The sequence below is a fragment of the Dreissena polymorpha genome, chromosome 14, assembly GCF_020536995.1.
Source record: "Dreissena polymorpha isolate Duluth1 chromosome 14, UMN_Dpol_1.0, whole genome shotgun sequence".
In the NCBI taxonomy this organism is placed as follows: domain Eukaryota; kingdom Metazoa; phylum Mollusca; class Bivalvia; order Myida; family Dreissenidae; genus Dreissena; species Dreissena polymorpha.
In genome coordinates, this window is record NC_068368.1 from 18618652 (window position 1) to 18645367 (window position 26716).

General features: G+C 36.8%; 1 protein-coding gene across 1 annotated transcript in view; it reads right to left on the minus strand.

The window, feature by feature from the left end:
• Window positions 1–1794: 1794 nt before the first annotated feature.
• LOC127856857 (dynein axonemal assembly factor 9-like) overlaps window positions 1795–26716 on the minus strand; it is a 128058-nt gene continuing 103136 nt past the window's right edge. The window contains exons 18-34 of the mRNA XM_052393015.1: window positions 26554–26698; window positions 24619–24722; window positions 23193–23339; window positions 22356–22435; window positions 20928–21023; window positions 18466–18577; window positions 17777–17865; window positions 16183–16335; window positions 15469–15545; window positions 14247–14377; window positions 13754–13842; window positions 10615–10808; window positions 8981–9055; window positions 7977–8158; window positions 5252–5317; window positions 4589–4682; window positions 1795–4050 (exon numbers count right to left, since the gene is read on the minus strand). Of these exons, the coding sequence (XP_052248975.1) occupies window positions 3944–4050; window positions 4589–4682; window positions 5252–5317; window positions 7977–8158; window positions 8981–9055; window positions 10615–10808; window positions 13754–13842; window positions 14247–14377; window positions 15469–15545; window positions 16183–16335; window positions 17777–17865; window positions 18466–18577; window positions 20928–21023; window positions 22356–22435; window positions 23193–23339; window positions 24619–24722; window positions 26554–26698 (1941 nt within the window). The 3' untranslated portion in view covers window positions 1795–3943. The remainder of the gene's footprint in view (window positions 4051–4588; window positions 4683–5251; window positions 5318–7976; window positions 8159–8980; window positions 9056–10614; window positions 10809–13753; window positions 13843–14246; window positions 14378–15468; window positions 15546–16182; window positions 16336–17776; window positions 17866–18465; window positions 18578–20927; window positions 21024–22355; window positions 22436–23192; window positions 23340–24618; window positions 24723–26553; window positions 26699–26716) is intronic.

Consider the following 26716-nt stretch of genomic DNA (forward strand, 5'->3'; position numbering starts at 1 on the left):
GGTACATGTATTACTCTGGAAAAATGGAGTGTAATGCATATGTGAGAAAAGTGTCGTCCAAGATGGGCTTATGCAGTCCACACAGGCTAATCAGGGACATCGTTAGCCACTTTTATGGATTGTTTGTTTAGAGAAAGTCTCTTCTTAAGGAAAATCCATTCTCAGAGGAAAGTGTGAGGACTGCACAGGCTGACCTAGGACAACACTTAACAAACATGCATTAAGCCCAGTTTTCCTAGAGCATGGCTCACATGTCTGAATGGTTCATATGGATAAAAGTATCAAGCCTTTTAACGCTTCAATACTGTTTTTGATATAAATGGCACATGTTCTGATCAAGTTTCATTAAGCGCAATAAATGTGGCCTTTAGAGGTTTCACAAGGCAAATGTGAAGTACAGATGACAAACAGAGAAACAGTCATCATAAAAGTTCACAGTATGCACTTTGGCAAAAAACCATGTGAATATATATGCACCATCATACCCACTAAGTCACAGACACAAAATTATTAGAAACGAGCTGTCAGAGGACAGCGCGCTCGACTATTCGAGTGCTTGACAGTATAACGTAAGCCATCATGGAGAGGGGGGGGGGTATAATGTGGGTGTGTGAACATTTAAAAGATGATCTTTCAAAAATAAGAAAAAAAAAAGATAAAAAAATAGTGGTTTTTTTTGGGGGGGGGGGTTGTTCTGGGGTGGGGCGTGGGGGATGGTTCGGGTGGAGTGCATTGTGGTATGTCAGGTAGGTAAGTGTTGTTTTGTCAAAGTATGAATCAAATGTGATCGTAAATAAAGGAGTTATGGCAATGTAAGCTTTTGACCTTGAGAGTCAATGTCATTCAAAGGTCAAGGTCAAATAAAACTTGCCAGGTACAGTACCATCATGGTAGTAAGAAAGTATTTGAAGTTTGAAAGCAATAGCCTTGATACTTTAGAAGTAAAGTGGACGTAAACACAAAATTTAACAAAATACTGAAAGTTACTAGGACAAAAAGGGCCATAATTCCGTTAAAAAGCCAACCAGAGTTATGCAACTTGCCCAGTACAGTCCCCTTAAGCTAGTTAGCGAGTTTACCAAGTCTGAAAGCAATAGCTATGATACTTCAGGAGTAAAATGGACCAAAACACAAAACTTAACCAATTGTTCAATTATCGAAGTATAAAAAGGGGCCATAATTCTGTCAAAATGCTTGATACAGTTTCTTCTCTTGTTTATAGATTGGGATCATGTTGGTAAAGAAGTATGCAAAATATGAAAGCAATATGTCAAAGGACATAGGAAATATTTGGGATAGTACGCAAACTTTAACATAGATTTATCAATAATATGCATATTGACATATTCTAAGTATAAAAGGGGCCATAATTCTGTCAAAATGCTTAATACAGTTGTCTGCTCATGTTTATAGATTGGGGTCATGTTGGTTAAGAAGTATGCAAAATATAAAAGAAATATGTCAAAGGACATAGGAAAAATTTGGGGTAGTACGCAAACTTTAACATTGATTTATCAATAATATGCATATTGTAAGTATAAAAGGGGCTATAATTCTGTCAAAATGCTTGATACAGTTGTCTGCTCTTGTTTATAGATTGGGGTGATGTTGGTTAAGAAGTATGCAAAATATAAAAGCAATATGTCAAAGGACATAGGAAATATTTGAAGTAGTACGCAAACTTTAATATTTGCACGCTAACGGGAAGGCTAACGCCGACGCCGGGGTGAGTAGGATAGCTCCACTATATATATTTCATACATAATAGTCGAGCTAATAAAAATAACAGCAATACGTAATTATTTAATTTATTACTGAGCGAAATTATTTAAAACTCAAAACAAACAGTGGCATATACAACAAAGAGTTCTAAGAGACACAGCAACATCATAATAATTGACAGAATTAAATAAATACACATGTAAAGATCATAAATAAGTTCCTTGGATCCATGAAAACAATGTTCTGGTAAACATAATATATTTAGAATACATGACTGTTGCTGGAATGGAAAAATAATGCAAAGGAAAGCTTTACGAAGGGCAGAGTTGCCCATACAAATGCTTACCTAAGGTCAATAGGAACTTAACTGTTCTTGTCAGGTATTCCTTTCCCTGTCAGTCAAGTTTTGGTGTCAATGGTTTTGGAACCATTTAATCTTGGATGAGATATCATTAGGACAGATATATTGAGCAATATTTATGTTGATTGGGTGAGCAAGATTAGGTAAATGTTGATGATGCACAACAACAAGATGTACATGTATCAAATCACAAAAGCTTTAAATGAGATTTAAACAATAACAGAGTATCTAAGTATCCAATATATAGAATAGTTTTCAACAATTTATCATATTTGTGAACAATTCTTAATATGTCAGTTTTGTCTAAGACCATACTGACTAATCTTTATAAGTAGGTATAACTCAATTCAAATAAAAAAAAATAATAAAACACACCACAAACTCAAGCACATTATGACCATCTTTAAAACGCGCTATTACCATTTAATAGCTAAACAGATATACAAAGCTTTCTAAATCAATTACAAACTATTTGAAATTTGTTAACATTACAACTGCAACAACATGTGGAGGTTACCCACTGTAGAAACTAACTTTTCCCAGGTTAAAAGGGCATACAAGCATATACATGTAGCTGAATGCAAATAAAGATGACTAGCCAAGTTGGCTACAAAGGAACTTATTATGTTCATTAGACACAAGCTTTCCGTTTAACTACTGCAAACACTTGCAGACCCATCATTTTGAAACATACAATGATAAAACAAAAAACTGTCACAGACAGAGCATCCCTTGCTATCCGTGCGTTGTTGTTGACAGAATACAGTTAGAACTTGGGATGGCATTTTAACAAAAAACAAGAACTCGTACATTTTCATGAGTCCTGAAATTGGCAGTTGAAATTCATCAAATAATTCGTCAAATAATAAATACTACAATCTATAAATCTTCAAATGCAAGCAAATTAAAAAATGCACCAAACATTATGCAACAGAACAATTACAGTTCGGAAAAATCAATAATACTGCATAACACACACTTTCTGCAGAAGTAACTAAATAGACATTAAATAATATACACCAAACAGTTTTTGTTAACACTATAAAAAAAGTAGTATGCAGACAAAATGATTTCTCTATGGCTTATGTAAAGGTGACAAACCATTTGCTATTGTTATAGTTCCCAAACAAAAGATTACGCTTTTCTTTGAGAAACACCATAGAGTGTAATCAATTGCAATAGCCCATCTAGGCTTATGAGCTGGTTGTTTTCATGGCAAGATCTTGTCAAGGGAAAAACTAAGACTTATAAATAGCGTATTTCCATGGCAATACATAATCTAGAAGAGGTCAGTGAAATAAGCTGGTATCATTGCAAACTTTATATCCTCAATAACAGTTCATTGATACTGTTTCTATAGTTTTCTATGCCATAATTGTGAAGGACACACCTGTTTTGCACACATTCCATCTCCATAATCATTTGTTTCAGTCAGTAGTTCATAAACGCCTTCTAAAAGATGAAATTACAGTCTAGAAAAGCTCTGTAATTGTCATATTTGACATTGGACCTCTTAGCATGACCTTGACATTTGAGCTTGAGACGCAGATTTTCTGCACAACACACAGTCTTCCTATCAGATCTTTTGTGGAAAGTTATTTTTAAATTGCATGATAAGTGATTAAATTACTGATCAGACCATGTTTGAGGATGTGCATACATGCAGACAGACAGAAATTGCATTCTTTAATGCCTCCAGCTAAGTATGTGTGTGTGTGTGTGTGGGTGAAATATATATACATGTATCAAGAGTAACCGATTGTTTTTAAGGCATTATTATGTCTAGAAGGTCCCAATAATGGCCGCTCAATAGGAGATCCTGGTTGAAAAAGGACTCAGATTATAATGGCAACAGCTTATCTAGAAGAGGTCAGAATAACTGGCCAATAACTCCTCCACTTTGGCATTGTGGGTGTGAATCTCACTGTTCTTCTCACCGATGTAAGCGGTGATGAAGTCCTCTAGAGCTGAAACAACAACAACTCACAATTACCCACAGGGTAGTGGCTTATGTTTGATGGATTTTATCTAAAATGTGGTTCTGAAAAAACACAATAAGTAATATAATAGAAAATTGATGTGAAATTCATTGATAACTTACAGAACTATAATGTTCTTATAATTATGTGAGTCATTGATTGAAAAGAGTGCTAAAATTATGGTGAAATTACAGTAAATGGCGATGAAATGTTGCTCCTTAATATAAAATGAGCAGAAAAGTGGTTTGGTGATTGTAATGTGAGTCTAGATGTTGCTCAATGTTTGTAAATAATCTAAACCAAACTGAGGCGTGTCTTTTTTATACAAAAGAGAGCAAAGATGTTGCTCCATGTTTGTAAACGATGTTAAATGAGCAGAGATGTGACTCAGTGACTTGTATGAGAGTCTAGATGTTGCTCCATGTTTGAAAATAATGTAAACTGAGCTGTTGCATAGCTAATTGATAGTTTAGTGTGTCTAGATGTAGCTACGTGTTTCTACTGCACATGCCAATGCAGGGGGTACCTGGGTGCTGGTCCTGCTTGGTTCCATCAAAGCTGATGAACTGAGTGCCGTTGTAGAACCAGCCTTCTGGTAGGGGGTCCAGATGATGGTCCTTCTGTAATGTTGAAGGAGAGGAGATTATGAAAAATGCCATGCAAGTGGAAAGTGTCGTCCCAGATTAGCCTGTGCAGTTCTTAACCCACATGTATTACCTCCCGATTTCGTAGAACAAGGCTCATGTAAACTCTTATTTATGCTTAAATGGAATTTTACATTTAAAGGAATTCCCATTTAACCGTAGGCCCAGTTTAGGCACAGTGTTGTCTCTGATTAGCCTGTGCAGACTGCATATATTTATCTCAAATGTCGCTGTACACACATGCATTTAGCCGAGTGTTTCCAGAACAAGTGTCTATTCTGTCATTTGGCAATAACTCAACTGTTTGGTTTCCCAACTGTATTCGTACATGGTCATTTTAAAGGACATCAACTACTGGCACCTTTGCACATGCTCATCAGGGGTTCTTAATTTAAATCCATTTCTATACACTAAGTGTATTGTAAACTAATTTGATAAGTAGTTATAAAGATATTTAGAGACTTAGCAGACTATATTTGAGGTAACGGTATTACGCATCTATAATGAAACTTAAAATCACCAACACAATCTAATGACCTACTTACATGTATTTTCTTGATCACATCCTGTCTGACATCCTTCCTTGAGATCAATACCTTCTTTTCTGGCTTCTGAAACAGATTGAAACAGATTTAAATAATGTTCCACCTAACCCTCAGCTCCAAATTCTGGGGAAACTGGGCAAATATATGTGCGTAAAGAGTCAGCCCTGATTTGCATGTGCAGTCCAGTCCGCACTGGCTTATCATGGTAATACATTGATTTGATGATCAACAATTGATTTCAGAGAGCAATAAGCTTATTTTTAATCCATAACAAGAGATGTGTTTGTCAGAAACAGAAACTGCGCCGCTTTGAAGCCATATATTTGACCTTTGACCTCAAAGGATGACCTTGACCTTTCACAACTCAAAATTTGCAGCTCCATGAGATACACATGCATGCCAAATATCAAGCTGCTATCTTCAATATTGCAAAAGTTATCACAAAAATTTAACAAAGGTTAAAGTTTTGGGACACACAAGACAGACAGACAGGCCAGAAACAATATACCCCCGATCATTCGATCCGGGGACATAAAAAATGCATCCAAGGAGACACGTTTAAAACAATTAAGGGACCTAGTAAACATTATAGGCGTATTTGATACATGAACAGTGTTTATTTTTAGTAAAATATCAGACCTAAATTCTGCTCCATTCCCAATATCAAAAAGTATATAATTTTCCCAATTGACAATCTAATATACCCAATAAACAGGTTCCACACAAACAATTTTTATTTACATTAATGTCACAATTTAATTTATTCAGTTTAGTTCCCAATCCAGCTGCATTAGCTGAACCTTAATAACGCTTGATTGGTCATTGTTGGCACTGGGACTACTTAAATGTACCTGGGTACTCTTAAGTATACTTAAATGTACCCCGGGTACGCAAAATATACTAACACGTACCCAGCCAATTTAGATAGTACCAGAGTTTTATTCCCATACAAAATCATATGTTGTAAAACGCGTGAAGGAAATTTTTTTTATATATCTTTGAGCAAACCTACCTCAACCGTTTTTTTTTTGAGTAGGTGTTTGGATAATATTTAGGCCTTTGTACAGAATTTTGACATAAATATTAATAAGGGCTGTTTAGAAAACATGCATGCCCCCATATGGGCTGTCAGTTGTAGTGGCAGCCATCGTGTGAATACTTTTTTTGTCACTGTGACCTTGACCTTTGACCTAGTGACCTGAAAAACAATAGGGATCATCTGCCAGTTATGATCAATGTACCTATGAAGTTTCATGATCCTAGGAGTAAGCATTCTTGAGTTATCATCCGGAAACCATTTTACTGTTTCGAGTCACTGTGACCTAGTGACCTGACAATCAATAGGGATCATCTGCCAGGCATGATCAATGTTCCTATGAAGTTTCATAATCCTAGGCGTAAGCATTCTGGAGTTATCATCCAGAAACCATTTTACTGTTTCGAGTCACTGTGACCTTGACCTTTGACCTAGTGACCTGAAAATCAAAAGGGATCATCTGCCAGTCATGATCAATGTTCCTATGAAGTTTCATGATCCTAGGTGTAAGCAGTTTTGAGTAATTATCCGGAAACCTTTTTACTGTTTTGAGTCACTGTGACCTTGACCTTTGACCTAGTGACCTGAAAATCAATAGGGGTCATCTGCCAGTCATGATCAATGTACCTATGAAGTTTCATGATCCTAGGCGTAAGCATTCTTGAGTTATCATCCGGAAACCATTTTACTGTTTCGAGTCACTGTGACCTAGTGACCTGAAAATCAATAGGGGTCATCTGCCAGGCATGATTAATGTTCCTATGAAGTTTCATAATCCTAGGCGTAAGCATTCTTGAGTTATCCTCCAGAAACCATTTTACTGTTTCGAGTCACTGTGACCATGACCTTTGACCTAGTGACCTGAAAATCAAAAGGGATCATCTGCCAGTCATGATCAATGTTCCTATGAAGTTTCATGATCCTAGGTGTAAGCATTTTTGAGTAATTATCCGGAAACCATTTTACTGTTTCGAGTCACTGTGACCTTGACCTTTGACCTAGTGACCTGAAAATCAATAGGGGTCAACTGCCAGTCATGATCAATGTACCTATGAAGTTTCATGATCCTAAGCCTAAGCGTTCTTGAGTTATCATCTGGAAACCATTTTACTATTTCGAGTCACTGTGACCTTGACCTTTGACCAAGTGACCTGAAAATCAATAGGGGTCATCTGCCAGTCATGATCAATGTACCTATGAAGTTTCATGATCCTAAGCCTAAGCGTTCTTGAGTTATCATCCGGAAACCATCTGGTGGATGGACAGACAGACAGACCGACGGACCGACATGTGCAAAACAATATACCCCCTCTTCTTCAAAGGGGGCCATAACAAAAATAATTTGAAAAAAAACCAACAACGACAAATTTAGCGTAAGAATTCCCGGGTACGTTTAAGCATATTTTCCGCACCCAGGGTACATTAAAGTATACTTAAGAGTACCCGGGGAACATTTAAGTAGTACCCAAGCCAACAATCACCAATGGAGCCGTAATAACTATAATAGTAAAACACATTTATAGGCTATTTTTAAGTATTTGTTAGCAAAATAACTATAACACTAATTTTCCAATTTTAGTAAAATCAACACAATTTTTTCTGAATCCATAGGGCTCCGGCCCCATTGCCAAAATAATGAGAGAAAAAAGGATGAAATTGTGTGCTGTAAATCATTGAATTTCCACAAACCGGTGGTGCACACTCTCTCAGCCAGTCTTTCAGGTTCCTCTGTGACAGCTGACACCCCGTGAACACGACCACGTTGCCAGGACTCTGTGACTTCTCTTTGGCCGACTCAGTGTAAGGGAAGAGAACAAGCCTCCCACTCAGAGTCGTGTACCTTAGCTCAACACACTCAGAGGCCTTTGAGTCTACCAATTTAACAAACAGAAATGATGACTGTCATATATGAGCAGTTTTCTTGGAAAACAGGGCTTAATGCATTTGTGTAAAGCGATGTCCCAGATTAGTCTGCAGAATTCACACATGCTAATCAAGGATGACACTTTCTGCCTTAACTAGATTTTGTTTAGAAAGGACTCCGTTTATACAATGACTTTGATAGAAGCGTCAAGTGCCGTCCCTGATTAGCATGTCCAAACTGGATAGGCTAATCTAGGACGACACTTTATGCACATGCATTAAGCCCAGTTTTACCAGAACACGTCTTTTTTGATGACTGTTAGTGTAATCTAGAGTAAAAAATATATCCCCACATGTGTTGCTGTATTCTATTGCACATTGCACAAATTCATATTATAAGAGAACTAATTAAAAGGTTCTATGTTGAAAAATAAAAAGTGTAAATGTCTTCGTCTGACAAGTTTGTGTGTACAGACAGAAGTACAGACAGCATCCTTGGTGATTGAAGTTACACAATAAATCATTTATATTTAACTAGCATTATCTACTAAGGTATCGTTACTACTGAGTATTAATACTGTCTGTTGTACTAATTATGCATAACATGTAATCTGGCAATGACCTTATGCTTTGGTGACCTTAAAAACACATTTATATAAATGCAATTTTCGCTTGACAGGAATGTTTCAATTTACACTTTCAAACTTGTTTTCTCTGAACGTAGACAATATATAATTAATAAATGGTAAAAAGAAAGCTTAGTGTAAAAGCTGTTCTTATATGATAAATGAGAAAACCAACATTGTGCGAAATAGATAAACTCTACAAACCTGTCAATTTAATTTTTCCATGAACATTATAAACATTGCCTGTAAATGGTGGCCCCACCAACTGAGCCTTTAGACCTGAAAAAAACAACAACATGTTTTGTTGTTAAAGCAGAAATGCATAAAAAGTCACATAAATATAGGATCTGGCACGAGTTGTCATACCATACCATATTCTATTAAACGAGTTCAGGAGTTTTGTTAGTAAGCTCGCCAAATAACGAATTTCCTGGACGAGTTTAATAAAATATGGTATGATATGACAAGTGTCAGATTTTTTCCCCACATGCTTTTAAATGAGCAAATTTAATAAATATTTACGCAAACATAATGATAAATCCCGAATGTTGTTTACATTTTGTGATGTCATTTGACGTTGCAATGTCATTTCAGCAAAATAACAAAATGTGATTGGTCAAAAAACGAAAACTAAGCCAATGAAAACGCTTAAAACGTATATTACATATGTGTAATATAAAATAATATATAATTGTTATATTAGATGCGAAAGAGGGTATGGCATGTGATAAATACTCAAAATCAATGAATATTTTGTCAATAAAGTTAACCCATAAAAAAATCAGTGTTCCTTATAGCAATAGCCAAAATTTCAACACTAGATTTAACGAGATACAAAATGTTTGTTTTATTTTTTGTGTCACAATATATTCCATGTGAAATTCACGTGATGATATCCAAACATTTATGAGCAAACACGAGATTGGCTTCGCTCGTAAATGTTCAGATATTTTCGCATGTAATTAGCAAGTTTATTTCCCTAACCTTGCTTAAACCAAGATGTTGTACTTATTTGTTTGTTATATGCCTGTATTAAATTGGTGGTATTTAACCCTTTCCCATTCAGAAGCAAAGTAAAAATGGAAATACACATCCAGCATAAAACCAGAACAGCCTGCAAATTACTTGCATTGTGTTTATGTTTTATGCTGTTTGCTGCTGATCAGTATGTCAGAGTAAGAAAGAAAGCCTTTAAAACTTGAGTAAGAAGTGTCTATATTTAATTTTGATTTGGGACTACAAAAGCTTCAAAATGTGTATCTTGGTTGTGAAGGAATAAAAAACAATGTTGCTCTGCATCATTCTGTTATAGCGCAAGTAACCAACATACTGTCCTTACTTGATTTACATCAGAGGAATCACACTCTATTGTGTGTATCTAAACTATGTAATAAATAATTACCACATCATTATTATTTGACCTATGTCAATTCAGGTTTTTTAATTTTTGGTAGCTATAAGTGATTAAGATAAAATTTATGCAAAGTTTTTGTTTAATGTTTGTATGAATTCCATTTCAAACAATACATATCAAGTTAAACATGTCCTGGGAGAGGAATTGAGCAGCGTTCAGGAAAATATGGGCTGAATTAATGTGAGTAAATTGTCATCCAAGATTAGCTTAGGTGCTTTGCACAGGCTAATCAGGAACAAAACTGTCTGCTTTCATGGAATTTTTGTTTAAAGTAATTCTCCTCTAAACAAAAATCCAGTCTAGGCTGAAAGCCTCGTCCCTGATAGACCTGTGTGGACTGCACAAGCTTATCTGAGATGACACTTTATGCACATCCATTAAGCTCTATTTCCCAGAGCAAGGCTCACATCCAGTTTGAGCCTACCCCTGAGCCTGTTGATCAGTTTCTGTCGGTCTAGAGGCAAAGAAAAGTTCAGCTGAACCGTCCTCATTATCAGGAGGCTGGGTGATGCGGGCACAAGGGTGCTGCGCCAATCCGGGCACGACAGGTAGCGGGCTCGAACCTTCCCAGCTTGTGTAAAACTGTCCTCACTTAGAATTGCCTCTAGATCCATGCTCCTGTGTAGTAAAGGAGGCACATTTGGAAACTATTCACATTATATAATTTAAGTTGATTTTTTGTTTTTGATATATGGCCAATTACAAAAATGGCTATTCTTATGATATATGGCAAAAATAGCTAAATTGCTGCTCTCCTGTTTAACTAGAAATGTGTCAATAGAACAGGGATGCCCCTGCTATACATGTATGTCACTGGAAACAAATAAGGGTTGTTGTGACAGATATAAAGTGTGCCCTCGTGACATGACCGTCAATGTATCCAAATTATTTTGAAATCCCAATATGTACAAGCTAATAGACATGGCAGTAACACACATCTACTACAGTCAAACCTGAGAACAGCAGTCAGTCATGACCAAAGTGACCATTGTCCACAGGTGACCGTTGAATTCGGATCACAATTTTAAGATGGTTGGTCAGTTGGTAGTATTGCTACGTCGTTACCCCACCCAGTCGTTTGCATACAGTGTAAAACAAAGGCTCATTGCCATTAACTAAGCATAATAACAGAATTAACTTACATTGAATAATACAGAATAATATCTTATAGATTGATTTAATTGCAATTATTAAACTAAAGCAATGACTTTATCAACGTTAGTATAATTGTTTACTAATGCATTTCGTTCATTCAGTAAATAAAGCTTGTCACGTGCTGTTGACATACTCAATGTTGTAAACACATTTACTAATTAGCGGTCATTTAATTAGCGATAATTACTTTAAACGTGTCACAAACTCTGACATATTTTCTTTTGAAGATACCCCCACAATTATCCCCATAAAAGAAACCTTCTCAACACCTTAATATTTGTTTACTCAAAGCGGGCCGCTTTTATAATATCAAAGGCAATTACCGCTATCAGACGCTTTAACCGCAAAATAGACGGACACATGATGTGCTGTCTTTTTAATTTTCGCGACTCGAGGCAACTGACGGGTGACTGTTGATTTCAGGTCAAACATGAATTTTGGAGTTGAATATAGTGGCCGTTGGCCGTTATGGACAGGTGGCCGTTATTTTCAAGTGTAATTTAGTGTTTTTCGTCGGGGGGATTCCAGACTGACCGTTGTCTGCAGGTTACCGTTATTTTCAGGTGGCCGTTAGGTCAGTTTCGACTGTATTATTATAATTGAGCCGTGCTTTGTGAAAAGGAGGTTAAATGCATGTGCATACAGTGTCATTCCAGATTAGCCTTGCATTCCGCACAGGTTAATCTGGGACGACACTTTCCACTTTCATGATATTTTTTGTTTCAAGAAAGTCTTTTCTTAGAACAAATCCTGTTTAAGCAGAAAGTGTCGTCCCAGCTTGATTAGCCTTTGTGGACTGCACAGTCTAATCTGGGATGACACTTTACACACATGCATTAAACCCCTCCAGGCAACACATTTTCTTCATATGAATATAATATGCCAGTTGATTTTGAAATCCCATCATGCACTATAAAGTTATGGGCTAAATAGGAACATCTACTTTCACTTCATTCATATGTAAATATTCCCAAGACCTCAAGTTTCCTCCCAGACTGTCACCTGAAAGTAACTTGACTGTCACAATGTCCCTGATATTACACAAATTAGTTATCTATAAGCAAAGCTGCATGCTTTCATTCATTAGAAATATTATATATGATTTAGGTTGTAGAATGTGCTGTCAAAGAAACTACTGTCAAAGTTAATAAAGAGCCCAAACGGCAGATAAAGGTCATTTAAATTGGCAGGTTCAACAAATTTTAACATGTGTGTGTGTGTATCGGGGGGGGGGGGGGAAGGTCAGTAAGAAGGTCACATCACTTTTGACTCACCTAGACACATTTCCTTGCTCTGCCAGTAAGAAGGCCACATCACTGTTGACTCACCTGGACACATTTCCTTGCTCTGCCAGTAAGAAGGCCACATCACTGTTGACCCACCTGGACACATTTCCCTGCTCTGCCAGTAAGAAGGTCACATCACTTTTGACTCACCTTGACACATTTCCTTGCTCTGCCAGAAAGAAGGCCACATCACTGTTGACTCACCTGGACACATTTCCTTGCTCTACCAGAAAGAAGGCCACATCACTGTTGACTCACCTGGACACATTTCCTTGCTCTGCCAGTAAGAAGGCCACATCACTGTTGACTCGCCTTGAAACATTTCCTTGCTCTGCTAGTAAGAAGGCCACGTCACTGTTGACTCACCTGGACACATTTCCTTACTCTGCCAGTAAGAAGGCCACATCACTGTTGACTCACCTTGACACATTTCCTTGCTCTGCCAGTAAGAAGGTCACATCACTGTTGACCCACCTTGACACATTTCCTTGCTCTGCCAGTAAGAAGGCCACATCACTGTTGACCCACCTTGACACATTTCCTTGCTCTGCCAGTAAGAAGGCCACATCACTGTTGACCCACCTTGACACATTTCCTTGCTCTGCCAGTAAGAAGGCCACATCACTGTTGACCCACCTGGACACATTTCCTTGCTCTGCCAGTAAGAAGGTCACATCACTGTTGACTCACCTGGACACATTTCCCTGCTCTGCCAGTAAGAAGGCCACATCACTGTTGACTCACCTTGACACATTTCCTTGTTCTGCCAGTAAGAAGGCCACATCACTGTTGACTCACCTTGACACATTTCCTTGCTCTGCCAGTAAGAAGGCCACATCACTGTTGACCCACCTGGACACATTTCCTTGCTCTGCCAGTAAGAAGGCCACATCACTGTTGACCCACCTGGACACATTTCCCTGCTCTGCCAGTAAGAAGGCCACATCACTGTTGACCCACCTGGACACATTTCCTTGCTCTGCCAGTAAGAAGGCCACATCACTGTTGACCCACCTTGACACATTTCCTTGCTCTGCCAGTAAGAATGCCACATCACTGTTGACTCACCTTGACACATTTCCTTGCTCTGCCAGTAAGAAGGCCACGTCACTGTTGACTCACCTGGACACATTTCCTTGCTCTGCCAGTAAGAAGGCCACGTCACTGTTAACTGATCTCAGCAGGTGTTGGATGGTCTCCAGGTCCTCATTCTGAAAACACAACACAGGCAACTCCATGATGATTATATGAGCCGTACTCTGGGAAAACAGGGCTTAATGCATGTGCGTACAGTGTTAACCTACATTTACCTGTGCAGTCAGCCTCTGCAGTTCGCACAGACTTATCAGGAACAATATTTTAAGCTTAATGGATTTTTTTTTATGAAAGGAATCTCTGAGTCCAAGCGCAAAATGTAGTCCCTGATAAGCCTGTACAAACTGAATAGGCCATTATGGGACAACACTATCAGCACATGCATTACGCCCAGTTTTCCCTAAACAAGGCTGAAATGTATTTGGATAATTTAGCCTTGGGCATACATTATCTAAAAACTACCACATTTACATGCAAAATATAAAATGGCCTACTTGAGTGAAATCAAGATGGAGGATACCTTGAGTTCGGTTGATGAAGTCATGACAATCTGGTTGACCCAGCCCTGGGCGCACATGTTCAGAAGGTATGGCAGGGTGCGGCAGTGTTCCATAAACACATTCAGAGGGTCAACACACACAGTTATGGAACCTGGAGGCAAAACATATCAAAATCTTCTGTCACCTTGTTTGTTTGTTTGTCAACCTTTTTGATTGTTTGCCATGTTCAGCAGTTGATTGTCAATGGCTCAAAACTGAACAGCTCGAAGTCTCAACTAAGGATCAATTTTTTATTGCTATAAACTTAAATAAACTATTATTGTTTGGCTTGAATTTGTGAGTGTTGAATTTTCTGAGGGCTCAAAATGTTTGCTCAGTCCCAGTCACAATTTTCATACCTCTAAAAACAAGACTATTGCCAAGCAATAAAAGTCCCCTACCGGCTCCACCATTGAAAGAAATTCCACCATTGTCAGAATATTTTGTTTATTTGTTGCCATAGCAACCAGAATTTTTGACTGGGAACAAAATGAAATGACCTGCATAATGTACATATTGCCATCTACCCATGTTCCAAGTTTCATGAACAAATATTAAGAACTTTTAAAGTTATCGCAAGATCCAGAAAACCACCATTTTCAGCAGTATTTCTAGTCTATTTGTTGCCATAGCAACCAGAATTTTTGACGTATGAACAAAATGAAATGACGTGCATAATTTCCATATTGCCATCTATCCATATTTCAAGTTTCATGAAAAATATTAAGAACTTTTAAAGTTATCGCAGGATCCAGAAAAAACACCATTTTCAGCAGTATTTCTCTATTTGTTGCCATAGCAAACAGAATTTTTTACGTAGGAACAAAATGAAATGACGTGCATAATTTCCATATTGCCATCTATCCATATTTCAAGTTTCATGAAAAATATTAAGAACTTTTTAAGTTATCGCAGGATCCAGAAAAAAACACCATTTTCAGCAGTATTTCTAGTCTATTTGTTGCCATAGCAACCAGAATTTTTGACGTAGGAACAAAATGAAATGACGTGCATAGTGTCCATATTGTCATCTATCCATATTTCAAGTTTCATGAAAGAATATTAAGAACTTTTTAAGTTATCGCAGGACCCAGAAAAGTGTGACGGACAGATGGAGACAAAACCATAAGTCCCCTCCTGTGAAACCGTTAGGGGACTAAAAATCAGTTATTAACCTGTTTTTTCTGGTCTAGCAATACTCACCTATTGCACAATGAGCCCTGACCTCTGCATCAGGATGACACTCAATTGCCTGCACAACAGCCACAATATCTGTGTACCTATCAATATAAGTACAGGAATACACATTTAGCTATATCATATCAGATTTCATACCATAATGTAATGTTATTTCATATGCAAATGTTGTTGCTACTTAAGTGCATGCAAAAAATAACCACAGATATTGGGTTAAATGTTCACAAACATACTTTTAACTAGCCCAACTTTTTTTACACATGAATCTTTGATAGGATAAAGACATAATAAGCTGTAAAATAAGCAAGAAATAAAAGCAGGACAATTAATTTAGATAAAAATTGCTCAAAGTTGATTTTTTCCATGCAACTTACAATGTGGTAACTGAATTTATTGTTCATCCTTAACATCGGGAATATAGGAAAAAGCTGCTGGTATATAACTACACATTTGCAATTCTTGAGATATGATATGAGATGCATTCTGGGAAAACTGGGCTAAATGCATAAGAGTGAAAAGTGAACACAATTCCCGATGTTGATGCTGTGAGGACAGCACAGGCTTACTTAGAATGACACTTTATACACATGAATTAAGCCCTGGTTTCCCCGAGCGTGACTTTTATGCATACATGTTATACATGTTATTATTGACTGAGTGAATGACACTTTAAAGTAGTCGATACATACTTACAAACGACCATACAGAACAAGTACATACCCTGGTACGATATACAAAACACGCGTGTTCTTCAAGGCCATCTGGGCCTGCTTGCGACGCCTGTGTACGTTCAGGGTGGCCTTCAACTTGGCCTGTATGTCTAGAGGCTGAAACTGTTGACTGCTGTCCACACTGGGCTTCAGTACGACATACCTGCAACGTAGGAGAGATCGACAGTCAAGCCTTGTTCTGGGAAAATTGGCTTAATGCGAGTGTGTTAAGTGTTGTACCAGATTAGCCTTTGCAGTCCACACAGACTAGGGATTTCTCCACTTTTAGGGAATGTTTTGTTTAAGAAATAATATGTTTCTATCATGGTTTGTTGTCGAATAACCCACAGTAAGGAGTATAGATGCGTAGGAATTAAATCACGAGTGCGAAGCACAAGTGATTTGATAACACGCATCTATACTCCCTACTGTGGGTTATTCGACAACAAACCATGATAGAAAAATATTATTTCGATTCTAACACGATTCTGATTGATTTGGTTCAAGCTTTTGGACATGAACTATATTTTTCAATACTCCGCCCTTTTTAGTACAAAGTTCACTATTTAGTGACGTCATTGAATTGTACAAACATATGACGTCGTTTTCATTCATAAATATTTTGCAAATGACGTCACTTTCATTGAGAACAAACATCATAGAAACTAAATGATGTCACGTTTATTGATGCTACTGAAAAGCTTACATGCTATATATTTATCTTAATTACGTTTCCTAACAAATACATTCTTTGCAGGCGTGGTTATGCCACTTATCACCAAATATACAATTTGTTGTTTCATTACATTTATATACATGCTACATTTATTACATTTCTTTTAGAGCGGGTTTTAGCACGTGCATTCTACTGCAATATTTTCTTTATGTATTCGGAACTATTTTCGAAACATTAAGCTCCGCCCATACATTATTGCAGAATAACCCACACTTGATTTCCTTCTTTGTCTATAGAAAACAAGTCGCGTGCCGTGTTAGAATTAAAGATATACTGCACAGTCTAATCTTTGATGACACTTTATGCACGAGCCTTAAGCCCAATTTCTTAGAACCAGGCTTAGTTGATAACTTTTAACACAGTTAGCACTCTAATTTTGAAGGAATAATGTTTATACATGCTTCAATTTTGTTTTGTTTGTTTATCTGTAAAACAGATATCACCGATATTTTAGCTTACTCAAGTGTAAAAAAGCACATACGATGAAACATTGATTACAAGTTTGACCTGATTGACCAAATGTACTGCAGTGTCTTCAAATGTTATCACTGTTTAATTTGTTTTATGCAGCAAAATCACCAATCCTTTTAACACAATTAAAACTGTACTTACAATTTAAGATTCCATTGGCGAGTTGAAATAAATGTGATGCAACAAAGAAACTTCAAACTGAATTACAAAGTGATGTGTGGACTGCACAGGCTAACCTGGGAGCATATGCATTAAGCCCCGTTTTCTCAGAACGATGCTTGTTTGTTCCAATGAATCCAGAATGGACTGTGCTATTGAAATTACATTGGTGTATTCAATGACCTTTTGTATTTGGTCATATATCTCTTAATATGACTTACTATTGTAGTTTAATTACCTGTTTTGTTCCTTTGAGAGGCTTGTAAGAACATCACACATGTTTTGTTGGTGTGACCCTGGTACTCCACTCAGTATGGTCACCACAATCTGAAACATACAGAGAAGCATAAAAACATACAGGAACAAATATGATGACAATGCGTGTATCACACATATTTCATTGGTGTACTAGTAAATGTGAATGTTAATGTGTGTAAATATATACAGGAATATACAGGACACATCATCTCTGTACTGGTTCCATGTTCTTGAACCATGGCTATGTCAGACTTAGGTATCGGTTCCTAGCCTATACTACTCACTCACCGCCATGCCTGATTCTGAGTCTGTACTGGTTCCCTGTCCCAGGACCATGATTATGTCAGACTCAGGAATTGGTTCCCAGCCTATAAAACTCACTCAATCAATCTCTGTTTCTGTCTCTGTACTGGTTCCCTGTCCGTGGACCATGGCTATGTCAGACCCAGGTATCGGTTCCCAGCCTATACTGCTCACTTACCTCAATGTCTGTTTCTGTACTGGTTCCCTGTCCCAGGACCATGGCTATGTCGGACTCTGGTATTGGTTCCCAGCCTATACTACTCACTTACCTCAATGTCTGTTTCTGTCTCCGTACTGGTTCCCTGTCCTTGGACCATGGCTATGTCAGACCCATATATCTATTCCCAGCCTATACTACTCACTTACCTCAATGTCTGTTTCTGTCTCTGTACTGGTTCCCTGTCCCAGAACCATGGCTATGTCGGACTCTGGTATTGATTCCCAGCCTATACTACTCACTGCCAGGTGCTCCAGAAAACTGAAAGTTGATAGCGCAGATACAAATATGAGAGAAGAGACAGAACAGTGTCATCATAATAAACATTTTATGTTAAAGTTTGTCATAGAATTATTATCATTAGGTTTTCATGTTAAAGTCTAGGATAGCTGCAATCCATGAAATTTGATCATGTTGAAGTTTGAGATATAAATTATGTGAACCTTCATCTTCTGAAGGTATTATTAATTTAGTTATCTGTGACTTTATCATGTTGAAGTTTCATATAGCTTCCTTATAAGCAACTTCATCATGTTGATGCACAAGATATTTTAATAATGTGGAATTTATAATGTTGAAGTTTCAGATAGGTTTATTATCCAGAAATTCCTCAGAAATAGCTAGATAATCTGGAACTTTATCATCTTAAAATTAAAATTAGCTTGATTATGCAAAACTTACTACATGTATGTTGAAGTTTGAAATAGCTGAAATATCTGGAATATTATCATGTTATAGGTAGATTATTTGGAACTTGGTTTTTGTTTGTTCAGTTGGAATTTTTGCAATTTTCAACAGTGTATCCTTGGCTTGCTGGTTTATCAGTACTTGGTGCACACACTTAATACAGTAACAGACAACTGCTCAACTTGAATCAGAAGTACGGCAGAATGGCTGTAGAAAGCATTTCATGCCCATTTTCACACAAGGTAAAGGGGATGGTACAAGCCATCCTTGTATGGAACACTATTACTGACTTCATATGACTGTTGTTGTTGTTTGCAGTACATTAATCATTATTTTCAGTGGAATATACATTATGCTTTGTGCAATTTTCTTTACGTTCGGTACATTCGTCGTTGTATGCAGTAGTTAAAGCATTACGCAAAGTAGTAACAACATTATGTTCTGTCCAAACTTCTTGACGTTCTGTACATTCAACATTATGTGTAGTAGTTATATCATTATGCGCTGTGCAAACGTCTTTACGTTCTGTACATTCGTCATTGCGTGCAGCAGTTACATCATTAAGTGCAGTAGTAACAACATTACGTGCTGTGCAAACTTCTTTCCGTTCGGTACATTCGTCATGACTCATTATGTGCAGTTGTTTTATCATTATGCGCTGTGCAAACTTTTTTCCATTCGGTACATTCGTCAGTATGTGTAGTAGTTTTATCATTATGCGCTGTGCAAATGTCTTTACGTTCGGAAGTGTAAAATGTAAAGAAGTTGCACAGCACGTAATGTTGTTACTACTGGACTTAATGATGTAACTGCTGCACGTAAAAGCGAATGTACCAAACGTAAAGACGTTTGCACAGCGCATAATGATAAAACTACTACACATAATGAGTCATGACGAATGTACCAAACGGAAAGAAGTTTGCACAGCAGGTAATGTTGTTACTACTGCACTTAATGATGTAACTGCTGCACGTAATGACGAATGTACCGAACGTAAAGACGTTATGACAAATGTACCGAACGTGAAGACGTTATGACGAATGTACCGAACGTAAAGAAAATTGCACAAAGCATAATGTATATTCCACTGAAAATAATGATTAATGTACTACACACAACGACAACAGTCATATGAAGTCAGTAATGGCGTTCCATATCCTTGGGTTTGTAGTCAGCACTCTACCAACTGAGCGGTTCAGAACTTATTCATGATAACATTTGAAAAAGCTGGAGTATAAGAACTGAGAATATTTGAGATCTTGACCAAACACTGAACAGCCTGTACATAACCACAGAGGAACAGAAGAAACTAAAGCTTCTCCAAGTAGTGAGGAATACCCCCTTTGATCAAAGTTAGCATCATAAAGTAGAAGAAATTATATGTTTAAAAAGGATTGTAACTAGAGCAAATTTTGAAAGTTAGACAAATAAAAAAAACAAGAAAAATAGCATATCATGGGGAACAAAAAAAGCAAGATTGAAGGTTTTATGCTGAAAAAATGTAGAGGTACTTTGACTGACAAGTTCGTGTTTGTATTTAAGGACAGACAGATGTACAGATGTCAATGCAACAGGGTTTTTTTCTTCAGGCAAATTTGGGCCCAAATTTCAGTTCACTTCTCACTCGATAACACTTCTTTTTCTTCTTAATAGGTTCAAACATTTAGTTAATCTTCTTATGACATTCTATAAGTTGATAAGATGGTTAATTTAATATTGAAAACACTTTTATTATATATATTAAGTATATATAAAGTATTTGTTACCCTAAAAATCAAAAACACTCAGTTAAAACGTGATTTTTCCCAATCCAAAATGCCCCGGCCCCATTCCAGAAATGATGGAAAACACACAAGATGATTTCATTATATCCCCCCTACTTCATAGCAGGGTGAACCCACTTTTCCATGCAGTGTTCAGGTACCTGTTGAGGTGAGGCAGAGGTGCTGCAGCCTTCTGTAGGGCAGTCTTCACCTTGGTGCCGGTACCGAGAGAGTACTGGTGCTGGAGCAGTCCATGACTGGAACACAATCCATTGTTTAAAGCCCACAGGTAAAAATCAGCTATGTTCTGGGAATACCAAGCTAAATGCAAGTGCCTAAAGAGTCTTCCCAGATTAGCCTTTGCAGTCTTCACAGGCAAATCAGGGACGGCACTTTCCATGTACACAGACAATACAAGCTGATCTTGGAAACACTGAATGAACATGCTTTAGGCCCAGTCTCACCAGAACAAGGTTCAAATAAACAAAAAAATATGTGTAAGCAAAATCTTTTTTTATGTCACACAGATTGAAATTAATAAATAAGACTATTGCCAAGCAATATATGTCCCCTACTGGCTCCACCATTGTCAAAAATTCCACCATTTTCAGAATTTTTTTAAATAAATATTTGTTGCCATAGCAACCAGAATTTTTGACATAGGAACAAAATTAAATGATGTGCATGATGTCTATATAGCCATCTATCCATGTTTCAAGTTTCATGAAAAATATTAAGAACTTTTAAATTATCGCAGGATCCAGAAAACCACCATTTTCAGCAGTATTTATAATATATTTGTTGCCATAGCAACCATACTTTTTGATGTAGGAACAAAATGAAATGACGTGCATAATGTCCATATTGCCATCTATCCATGTTTTCAAGTTTCATGAAAAAATATGAAAAACTTTTAAAGTTATCACAGGATCCAGAAAAGTGTGACGGACAGACAGACAGACTGACAGACAGAGCACAAACCATAAGTTCCCTTCGGTGAAACCTGTAGGGGACAATAAAGTTGACCATATTGAATATTGTTAAAACAAGATATGTGTTTGTCAGAAACACTATGTTTCCTTTTGCGTCTCTTTGAAGCTATATATTTGACCTTTGACCTTGAAGGATGACCTTGACCTTTCACCACTCAAAATGTGCAGCTCCATGAGATACACATGCATGCCAAATATCAAGTTGCTATCTTCAATATTGCAAAAGTTATTACAAATGTTAAAGTTGGGGCAAACAAACACACAAACAAACAAACCAACAGACAGGGCAAAAACAATATGTCCCCCATTATTGTGGTGGGGGATATAAAAATTTGGTCCAACACATTTAGGTGTTCTCCTTCTCAACTGCAAATTTTATGAAAATCCGCCACTTAAAAATGTTAATTAATCAAGTATAGCTTCCTGTTGACCATCAATAATCTTAACAAATCAACAATGTCATTATACTTTTCTAATTTTTAATATGACATTCAAAAATGTTCGAGGTAAACTAAACAATTTAGCAAAAACAAAAAAAAACTATAATAAGAAATCCATGATCAAATGTTAATATCCAGTAAGTGTGGATGTTCATACAGCAATGAGCAGTTATCAGGCATGGTGTCTACCCTGCGGACCTTGGGGGAGTCCGAGTCTGCCCTCCACTTGTGTAACACCTATAACAGCATCACAATATATGATTATCTCTGGAATACAAAACAAGAGCACCGAATAATGGGTGCCACGCTCGGCTGCAGTTGCAGTTTTGAATAAATGAAAGCTTGTCAGATTTATTTTATATTTTAAGAGGTCACAGTAATCTTGACCTTTGACCTAGTTATGGGTGTCGCATGTAGAACTCCTCTAGGTGCAGCTACTTATGAAGTTTAAAAGTTTTAAGCACTTTGATTTTAGAGCAAATGTTCAAAACCTTAACAAAATGTTAAGGTTTTAGCACGAAACGGACGTCGGAAGACCAGCTGGCTATGACAATACCTCTGGTTTTCTCCGAAAACAGCTGAGCTAACAAGAGCTGTCTGAGGACAGAGCGCTGGACTTTTCTTGTTCTTGTCAGGGTTTCTGAGCTTTGTAAAAGATCCTCTAAACATTGATTTTAACTTGAAACCATTTTCTATAATACTAGCCTTGATTGTTGGCATTGACTGTTGGCCTTGACCCAATATGCCCTATATGCGAACAAAAATAAAATTGTACAATGTATATGCTTGCATCACAACAGCATAATTTTTTCTTAAAAAGCCCCCTCAAAGGTGATCACATAATTTGTCAAGACTTTTAAAAACTGGCCTATAAAAAGGCAAGTTTAGACTTATCCAGTTAAAACAGTTTTAAGCATATTCAGCAATTCATGATATGGTATTCATTCCATTCTTAAGCATCTTAACACAATTGGGACATGGTATTGATACTCACTTCTGAAAACAGATGTTTGTAGGCCTTGGATTTAGGAGTGAACATGAGTATCAGCTGACAGTCCTCGTTATGCAGGTGGAAGGGCAGGAAGGGAATGAACGTAGACTGGTACTGCAGGACAAGCAGGGCCACTGTGTTGGACGAGTCCTGAAAATAGGTGATACACACAAACCGGTCACAAAAATAATTATCATGGTTCAATGAACCAAACACGTAAACCAGTCAGGGATATAATGATCATGGTTCAAATATGATAAAATCTTAACCATTCACAGAAATGATTATCCAGTTTCAAATGAACCTACCTAGTAAACCAGTCAGGGAAAAAAGATCATGTATTTAAGATATGTAAACCAGAGAAAAAATTACCAATGCTTTGTGTAAGAATTATCATGGCTTAATAAATGCATCATGTACATAAATATAAATGAGCGTAGAAACTTAGCAGTTACTGTTAATTTTGATGCCACATTTGAAATAATAGCTAAGATTTAACAAATGAACTTATACAGCTTTGTATGCATTTAACAAAACATGGCAAAATTCATAAGAGATCATAAATTGAAAAATATAATTCTTAACTTAATCTAAATTAATTCTTTTATGAGCTTTGATTTTAGATAATTTGTACTTTAGTGGTCCTTGGATAGGCTACATTTTGCGTATGCATAAACGTTGCTACGCCGGACATGTTTAGTTCCTGTCAGCTGCCTTTTCGTCATAGTATTTATTGCAAAAATATCTTATCAACCGGGACAAATATAATCAATACAGGGTTTGAGTTTTAATAAGTGGGGATATGGGGACTGCAGCACACAAAATAAGTCATTCAGTAGGATTAAAAGCATTTGATTTGTGGTTTATGCATAGAACAATACTGCAGAGTAAAACAACTGTTGTTTTGGAATAAATTTGCATTTAAATAATAAAAGGTAAATGTGTGTTAATATTCCAAAGTATTTTTATCTAACTATCAGTAAAATGGTTTTTGTTCTTTTCATGTTATGGGTTATACTTAATTATATTTTACATTTCTATATTATTATTTTCAAAATGTCTGCAGTTTTTGTAGAACGCTGTTAAATATTAAAAACATGCACAATCAATTTAATATTTTGTGAATGCATTATAAAGTTAATTAAACCTTTTCAAAAAAAATCATAATCATAATTTTTGGTTATTTTTGAATTTTGTGAGCAATTTTTTAAAATCTTCGGCTATGACTCAGATCCCTTAATAATAATTTATATACACATACTTGGTCCTTAGCTACGTAGAATACAAGTGTTATTTCCATGTAATGCTAGAGTAAAATTGTCCCTCCGATTTCTATTATTTAAATCTTTAAAAATTAAAGAGTTAAATTCAGAATGTTCATATTTAAGGAATATGGTCTTCTATCTCTATGATAACCCCCAATACTTACCCCATCATAGAACTCTGCTGTGCGTATATGGATTCCATGGAGAATTATAGCACCATACTGTGGGCATATTATCACCAGGCCGTTCTCAAAGGCATACAAGATGGCTGAAATACATGCACGTTAGAAGTTGTATAAGCAATACAGCTAAACAAAAATTATTATCTCTTCATTTAGTGAACCCCTTTAACGGATTGACACATTGACAAATTATCAAAAATTTGGGTCATATATTTAAAAAACAAAACAAAAACACTATGCTTATATCAGCGTCAATCTTGACCATTATAGTCACCAAGTCAGACTCTTGATGGTTGTTGTGTGTTTGCAATCCAGCAATTTTCTTTTTTAACGCTTACTTTAAAGGAATAAATATTGGGGTGGGGGTTGCTCTGCATCACAAACTAATCAAATTGAAGACATTTTAAGAGCCTTTTACAAGTTTTGAGTCAACAAAAGGTTGTTACTCCTTTTTTCTGAAGACATTCTTCCCACTTCCATTGTGTGACTTTTTTATAATCATGAAATGCATGCCATAACTCTTCAGACCAATTCTGGGACATTGAGCTCAATTTTCCGAGACTTTTGCCGATTTTCCGGGACATGTATACATATAGCGATATATATAGACATATATGCACTTTGGGTACGCATTTTTTTTCACATCGTAAATTGCTAAGTTCGAAAGCCTATCCGAAATACACTAGATCTATTAACGTCAAATTAAACATTACTATTTCCGTTACTAGATACAAGCAAGGTGTTTTTCGTATTAGAAAAGAGCACCAAATTGCCTTTGTGGACATGTCACGTCATCTGCATCAAACGCATGGGCGTATCCACGGCCGCATAAAACTTTGTAGCGCATTTGTTACTATTTAAAGATGTGATGAAATAACCTCCAATCGGGGCGTTTTTTCCTCATTGAACACGCGTAAATCGCCTGACGTGATGTTCATGTTTTTATACAACACAAAATACATCCACACTTTCCATGCGACGTTAGATACATGTCTGCATAATTTTCACGCGCTTTTTATTGAGACAAAGGATACAGCACTGTTTATTTGACGCAAGTACTTGTCTATGTCGCGTAAGCATTTAAATTGCGTGTTTCGGATTACAAATTGAAAAGTGCTTATTGAGAATCGAATGAAACATTTACAGTTGTGCGTAATTAATTCAATAAACTGCAATATAATCACACCAGTATGAAAATTACGTCACTCGTCGTCTGCATGATCTTACTGCAGGTACAGATATGACTGCTTACGAGTGTTGTCGCTCATTCAAAGCGTGCGCAAACAAACTGCAATAAAATCAGTATACAAGTATTCAAGCCAATTAACAACCACATTAAACAATGACGCCTTTTCGGTTTGACTGCCAACGTGAGACAATCAATATGATAAGAGGACCCCTGTTAATTGATCGAGTTTGACACATAGCGTAGTCACCTATTTGGGTTGGCATTGCCATGGAAATGCTGTGGATCAGTGTGAATACAGATTCGAGGTGCAGTTATGCGTAAGATAAGGTACATGTATATATGGATTTTGTAAACTCCGGGACATTTGACAGATTTCCGGGACTGCAGGACATGTTATTCATTTCCGGGACAATCCTGGACAAATCGGAACGTATGGCCTGTATAATCATGAACATGATCGCATAATTTGTTTTAACAATTGCATAGGCACACGTATTTCAATCAGATTTTATGCTAAAGTTATGAAATATATTTTGATTATTTATAAACCTATATATCAAACATCTATAAAATACTCCTTTTAACAAAATAAGAAATTCAATATTCCTATTTGCTGTACACTGTAAAAACTAGGCTTGATGCATATGAATAATTATTATCCCAGATAAGCCTGTGCAGTATGCAGTAATAAGGGACATAGAACGCGGCTCAAATGGAACCCAACAAACCTTCTTCTGGTGGCAGACAGAAGGTGCGACCACACCCCAGATGGACTGTGTCCCCAGATAGAAGCAGGGAACCAAAGTTCTCATGTAGACTGGGACCCTCTAATTTGTCTTGAAGGCACTTCCTGTCATCTGGCAGACTGGTACACTGTTTATAAATATGAGC